The 6,909-nt window shown below is 36.3% G+C and overlaps 1 protein-coding gene across 1 annotated transcript; it reads right to left on the bottom strand.

Annotated features, from left to right (window-relative positions):
• Positions 1 to 4,357: 4,357 nt before the first annotated feature.
• Positions 4,358 to 4,996, bottom strand: LOC144976601 (uncharacterized). The gene is made up of 2 exons (XM_078920895.1): positions 4,844 to 4,996; positions 4,358 to 4,606 (listed from the first exon to the last, which is right to left on the bottom strand). The coding sequence occupies exons 1-2, from the start codon at positions 4,994 to 4,996 to the stop codon at positions 4,358 to 4,360; spliced, it is 402 nt and encodes a 133-aa protein (XP_078777021.1).
• Between the last annotated feature and the right edge of the window lie 1,913 nt (positions 4,997 to 6,909).

The following is a 6,909-nucleotide window of genomic DNA, read 5'->3' as shown; positions in this document are numbered from 1 at the left end:
TAATAATAATAATAATAATAATAAATAATATAATAATAATAATAATAATAATGCTGAAAACTTATATAGCGCTATAACTCCGAGACACCAGACACTAAGCGCTTAAATTACAAATTACTTTGGCTGAAACATACTCATTCACACACACAATCATACACACACACACACACACACACACACAACACACAATAGAAACCAGACAGACCTATCTTGCTTCTCATACCATCTACTAAAGACGAAACAGATATGTTTTAAGCGAGCGTTTAAAAATAGACAAAGATTCTTTTTCACAAATGCTCTGTGGTAAGACGTTCCAAACAGAGGGTCCGAAATTAGAAATGGATCTCATTCCAGCATTTTTCCGTATTCGAGGTACAACTCGTTTGGTGGTATCACTGGCCGAACTTAAGGAGCGGGGTTTTGAATATCTTTCAATTAGTTCTGAAAGGTAGGAATGGACAGTACCTTCAAGACAACCATACACTAAAACACAAGCTTTGAATTTAATCCTTCTCCTCAATAAGCAGCCACTGCAGGTCATGAAGCAGAGGTCTGGCAGAATCGCACCTACGCTTCATGAATACTAGTCTGGCCGCGCTGTTTTGGACAATCTGAAGACGCCTCAGATTATATTGCGAAACGCCAAACAACATAGCATTGCAATAATCCAATTTCGATAGTACGAGGGACACAACCAGGTGTTTGGTCACATCCTCAGATATGAACCGCCTAATGGAAACAATGTTTTTTATAATGATAGACATTCACATATATGAATAGCACCGATTGATTTAAATAATGTGATGGAATATTTGAAAGTTCATACATTTATCTTACCATTAAGTTACTTTTTGTATCTTTTACATAGGAATATGTTTCCCGACACCATCATGGAAACTTTACCTACAAGAACTTTTTGGATGGGAAGAAGACTCTAATCAATAAAACAGGAACCTACAGCCTAAGAAAGACGGGAGGTGTTATGTGGAGTAAGTATATTCAATATAAATGATTAAGATGAACATTTTATGAACGATTATGGTTTTAATAATATCAACGACTATGATGACATGTGGAATTCTCAATTAAACAATTTTATGAAGTTTAATGGCAATAGGATTCAATAGTCTGATGTCACGTCCGCCCAGCAACGAGCAGCTTGGTTCTAGAAAAAGAAAATCGGAACTCTGTATTCTTCATGCTGGCTCGAACTTTTTCACATGTCATGTAATCAGAATGTATACAAGTCAAAACATGATCATATTTATAATGTTTTTCTCCTCGGGCTGAACTTTTAAGCTCGTCGGAGAAGTATTTCATAAGGGCAGTGTTCCGATTATTTAGAACCAGTTACTAAGTTACAAAGGAAGTGCCGCCACGACGGCTGAAGCCTATTTTGAAGCTATTTAAATTTCTGAAATTAAGTGGTAATACGAGATGAGAGCAGTCTCTAGGGAACGAAAACCCTTCTTTTTCATCGATATGTAAACAGAAAACTATTTATAATATCATAGCAGAATAATAGGAGGGAATAATAATAAGAACAGAGGGCATTTTCTACTTCAAACAAGAAAAACTACCATCTTGACCTATTTGTACTCCCAACAATCTTTTGTGTTGAAGGTAAATTTTGTGAGCTTATATCTCTCAAGTCATTCTGTTTTCGTAAACAAAATGGCGGTTTCGGTGAAATGCTGTAAATGCTTTTAAAATAAATTTAACACCCTAAAGGAAAGAAAGCACGCAATGATAATACGTCCTAAGATTACGGAGACGTCTAGAGAGAGCACAATCATGGACTCCCTAGCCAAACTGACCAGTTTTCCCTAGAAGATCAGGATTTTGATCGACAAGCTCAAATGGCTTGTTTAGGATAGACCACGAATACAATTCTCCCCCTCCCCCTCCCCTCACGTCCCTCCATCAGCCAAAAGGTCTTTCCAATAGCATAATATTATACTAAAATATTTTAAATTCTTGCAATGTTGTCTCAATAAAATTAGTTGAGATATTGGCAATTGTATAAATATAAATATACGTCAACGTTCAGATCGTCAGTGTATTCATCTGGTAAGTTGACTTTCTACATATGACTATAGTGGTTGGTTCGAATATCATTTTTCACTTTTTAAAAACTTGCTTTTATAAGATAAATCATGTTGCAAATGTCAATGTTCCTTCTACCCATTAAAAATCTTTTTAGCTATTTTAACTCGCCCCCCCCCCCACCTCCCCACCCTCCGAAAAAATAGACTGGAGAACATCCCACTCTTTTTTCCAATAGTTATTCCCTTTAATGTTTCTATTCACTCTTACTATTTTCATTGTGAGTGAAATAAAGATTGATATAAATGGTGAAATGATTGAATGAACATTCCTGGAAATAACCGTTTGTGGAAAGTGTTGGCAGATAGATAGTGACCCCAAGTTGAAATATTTTGAATTAAGGTATCTTTTGCACTTGTTAGAATGAGCCATTTAGACCCTTCCGATCACATTTTAATAGATCTCGCTTGTTCAAATTTAAATTACATTATTAAAAAAGGGAGGGGAGTGAGTCTTTGAGAGACAGAGGAGATAATCAGAGTCAAAACCATTTATTAATCGTGAGTGGGTTTGTGTGTTAGTTACTACTACAAAACCTTAAAGAGGAACCCCCCCCCCCCAACCACCACCACCAAAAAAAAAAGTCCCAAAGAATGTAACACCCGAAAACAAATTATTTTTTTTAAAAAAGCAATTGAAAAAAATGCAAAAGGTTATTTAGTTGAGTGTTATAAGGATGAAAGTATTGTACTCAATCCAGATATCAATATAACTCATAAGTAGCAAAAGCCAATAGCATTTTAACACACATTAAAAAAACATAAAACAAAATATACAAAAAGCACCTAAAAATGATAACAGTAATATTTCTTTATTTTTAGAAAAGCAAACAATAATTAAAAACAAATCAATAAAAAAATATATTTTTGTAATACATCTAAATTTAAGAACAAATCTTAGAAAAAAACACGAACTTACTTTGAATTGTATGGCCAATTAAAATTCATTATTATTTTTATTATTATATATTATTATTATTATTATATTATTATTATTATTTATTATTATTATTATTATTATTATTATTATATTATTATTATTATTATATATTATTATATTATTATTATATTATTATTATTTTATTATTATTATTATTATTATTATTATTATTATTATTATTATTATTATATTATTATTTATTATTATTATTATTATTATTATTATATTGTAGTCGGAAGGCCAACCCTTTTATCGCCCTATCAAACACAGACCTTTTAAACAAATTTTAAAAAATCAAAATCGTGGTTTCCCGCTAGCTAAATAGGGCGATATCTCTTATTTAGCAGTTCGTGAAAATTTCACCTTGTCTTTCCAGTTAAGTGGCGAACATTTGTAAAGTTTGTGCCGTTATTGTTTGTTTGTTTATTTACTAAGTTGCTAAAAGGTTAAATGATTTTCAATAAGATGTCAAGCCCAATCCCTATGTGCTAAAGAACTTCAAAAACTAATGTTTGGTATTGGAATTAAAAATGCCAAACTGACATCTGTACTCTCACCTTTCAAAACTATTTTCTGTACATTTCAGTTCTATTAGTACAACATGTTCTATTTATCGTTATTACGCAAATTCTATTTTTTTAGTAGTAATACGAATAGGTTCCAGACTATTTATTAGTACATATTATAGGGTCAGTCTTTCAGAAATAGTTATATAATTACCATTGCACTTTATAAAAACGTTAAATAGTGAATTATTACGCACTATTTCTTCCAATGCGTAGCAATACAATATTTTCCAAGTTACGTGAACAGTTTATAACAGCCATTATCAAAAATCTAGCTGAAATTGATAACAGGGTAAAGTAGGATGAACACATGAAAATAATTAAACATAAAATTTGCAGACGAGACAAACTTACTTTTTAATCAAATCTTCCTCAGTTTGTAATTGATAAAACTCCTTGCACATAATCTTATAAAGCAGTAATAGAAAGTGTCTAGTTGTCTTTTATAATAGCTTGTAGAGGAGCTATTGAATAACAGAGGACACTATCGATGTGTTTTATTGATGACAAAAAGGCGTTTAATAGTCAGGTCAAACATGACACATTAATACAATAACAAAATACCAACAGAAATAGGAATTGATGATAAAGATGTGTCTCATTCAAGCCCTATATTACACCCAGACCCCTATGCATAATAACTAGCCAAACAAATTCAGTCTATCTTGATAAAGAACAAAGTTGGTGCAAGGAGTGAAGGACACAGCCTTGTTTCACGCCGCTGCATGGGAAAGGATTCTGAGATTTCACAGGCTGATGACTGATCGTGCTCTTCGTGTGGTCGTGTGGAAGGAGGCAATGATGCTGAGCTCCTGTGGAGGACAGCCAATCTTCTTTAGCAGCAAGTAACGGCCCTTCATGCCAACAAGGTCAAACGCATTTGTCAGTTCAATAAATGCGACGTAGGGGGGCATCTCCTGTTCTCTGCATCTCTGCTGGAGCTGTCCTACCCAAAAAATCGTGTCCACCGTCGACTTCTCGGCTCTAAAGCCACACTGCGACTCAGGGTAGATACGTTAGGCAAAGACTTGCATTTGAGAGAAGACAACACGCGCAAAGACTTCACCCACAATGCTCAGTAGAGATTCCCTTGTAGTTATTACAGTCACTGTGGTCTCCCTTGTTTTCATAGAGGGTGATAATCTTGGCGTTGCGCATATCCTGAGGTACCTTACCTTCTCTTAGGCAAAGACACAGGATGTTATGTAATGGTTCCAAGAGGGCTGGATTACCACATTTGATGATATTGGGAGGAATACTATCTTCACCGCCAGTAGTCGTTGGCGCAACGCCGTTCTGTGTGCTGTACTTTGTTGACTTGGGTCACGCATATAGCTGACAAGTGCTCTGCGCTTGGTATCAATGCCCGGCTTCAAACTAATCATTGCTCTTGCGCTCCTGTTTGCTCTACATCAGAACTGCAGTACTGTAAATGGCGTCTCCTAGAGAGTTCCAGGTGTCCTCTGCGTTTTGTACTGCTTTTCTATGAGCTGTGTTGAGAGTTTTCTCAAGTTGTTCGTTGAACTCTGTGTTCTTTTCCGGGTAAGCTGTCTTGCTTATGTTGATCCAGGGCTGGCCCTTTCTCTTTGAGTGATGAAATTTCTTTGGTTTCAGTTTCACCATTGTTGCAATCAAGGGGTGATAGGTGTCGTAATCAGCACTTTGATAGGACCTAGTGTTGCAAATATTTTTTAGAGAATCACGCTTAGCGATCTTCATGTCTAGCCGATGCCAGTGTTATGACCTTGGGTGTCAACATAACACCTTGTGACATGCTTTGTTCTATAAGTAGGTGTTCGTCACGCATTGTTTGAAATAGCAGCCGAGTTAAAACGGCCTCTGACAATTCCCATTCATCTTTCCTATGCTGCAGAGCCCCAAAACATTTGGCCATGCTTCTCTGCCGTCAGCAACTCGCGCGTTGAAGTCGTCAAGAAGGTAAATGTGCTTCGCTTCTGGGATCTTGTTGACAACGGTGACTCGTCTATTGACGCATAGAAGTGGTCCTTTACTTCAGAAGCTTGCAATGTTGGTGCGTAGACGCAAACAAGATTCACCGATCCCTGCATGGATGACAGATGCAGCGTAAACGTTCTCTCTGTGCCGTCTATTAGCGGTTCTATCATGCGTAACAATTTATGGCATAATGCAAATCCAACACCAAGCTTCCTCACTTCTTCAGTGTCTTTTCCTTGCCAGAAGAATGCATAGGAGTCTTCCGTCAGGAATCTCCTCTCTGGTAGTCGTGTTTCCTGCAGGGCTGCTTTCTCAATGTTCAGTCTGTTCAGTTCACGATCAATTACTGCTGTCTTTGGAGCATGGTCAATGAGCTGGTCTGTCAGTCCCGGGCGCATAGTTCTTTCTTTCCAGCTTGCTAATCAAAAGCTGGTGACTTTGTTTTCTGTTTCCTTAACTTGCCTGATAAACGGGTTAATGGTCCACTTGTCAAGCTTGCAGGATCTAAGCTCCAGGCACCCTCTGAAGCAGGCAGAACGTGGCGGGTCACCAACCTTCTGGCTGTGGGATGTTCAGCTTGAGGCGGGCGGTAGCTGACCAGTAGGATTATGATGATCCCTCCCATTATCGAAGACAACCCGTAGCGTACAACTCTGCGCCAATCGAGCAAGGACATATGACTCGGCTTCCGTGTTGTTACTCTTCATCGGTGAAAGTGAGACTGGAGTGTCCTCTCCAGGGCACGGTCTGGGCAAATAGTGTGAAGATCCTGGGTTGTCGAGTAACCAGAACCTCCCACTTTCCTCTCTGGTGTGCTCCAAAGGATCGCAGAGCGATACGTTTGGCATCCGTTTGGCTGCAGATTTTTGGAGGGTTAACTCCTTAGCCTTTCCTTCTCCCCAAGGTATCCACTATGCAGCGGAGTCATACACCAATGGCAAGAGCTTGGGTGCTGGATGATTGGGCGACATTGGATCCAGGTTCTACAAGCTTCATAACTGCCCAGCATTACTTGGCACATCTGAGGTGTTACATCAGATGAACTGCCTATCAAGGCTATCGAGCCCCCTCTAACCGAAAAAAAATTGATGAGATTAATAATAATAATAATAATAATAATAATATATAATAATAATAATATAATAATAATAATAAATAATAATAATAATAATAATAATAATAATAATAATAATAATAATAATAATAATAATAAAAATATAATAATAATAATAATAATAATAATAATAATAATAATAATAATAATAATAATAATAATAATAATAATAATATAATAATAATAATATAATAATATATAATAATAATAATAATAATAATAATAATA

Source organism: Berghia stephanieae, chromosome 7, assembly GCF_034508935.2.
Source record: "Berghia stephanieae isolate SIO BIC M18660-M18661 chromosome 7, UCSD_Bste_1.3, whole genome shotgun sequence".
Taxonomy (NCBI): domain Eukaryota; kingdom Metazoa; phylum Mollusca; class Gastropoda; order Nudibranchia; family Aeolidiidae; genus Berghia; species Berghia stephanieae.
Note: the sequence above shows the minus strand (reverse complement) of the source record. Positions and strands in the feature narration are given on the sequence as shown.

Bases quoted from the DNA above. Each gene is read 5' to 3' on its own strand.
- LOC144976601 (XM_078920895.1), bottom strand. From the start codon at position 4,996: ATGATTAGTTTGAAGCCGGGCATTGATACCAAGCGCAGAGCACTTGTC. The intron at 4,607-4,843 runs GTAATCCAGCCC...CCTGAGTCGCAG, and splicing joins TCCCAATATCATCAAATGTG to TGTGGCTTTAGAGCCGAGAA.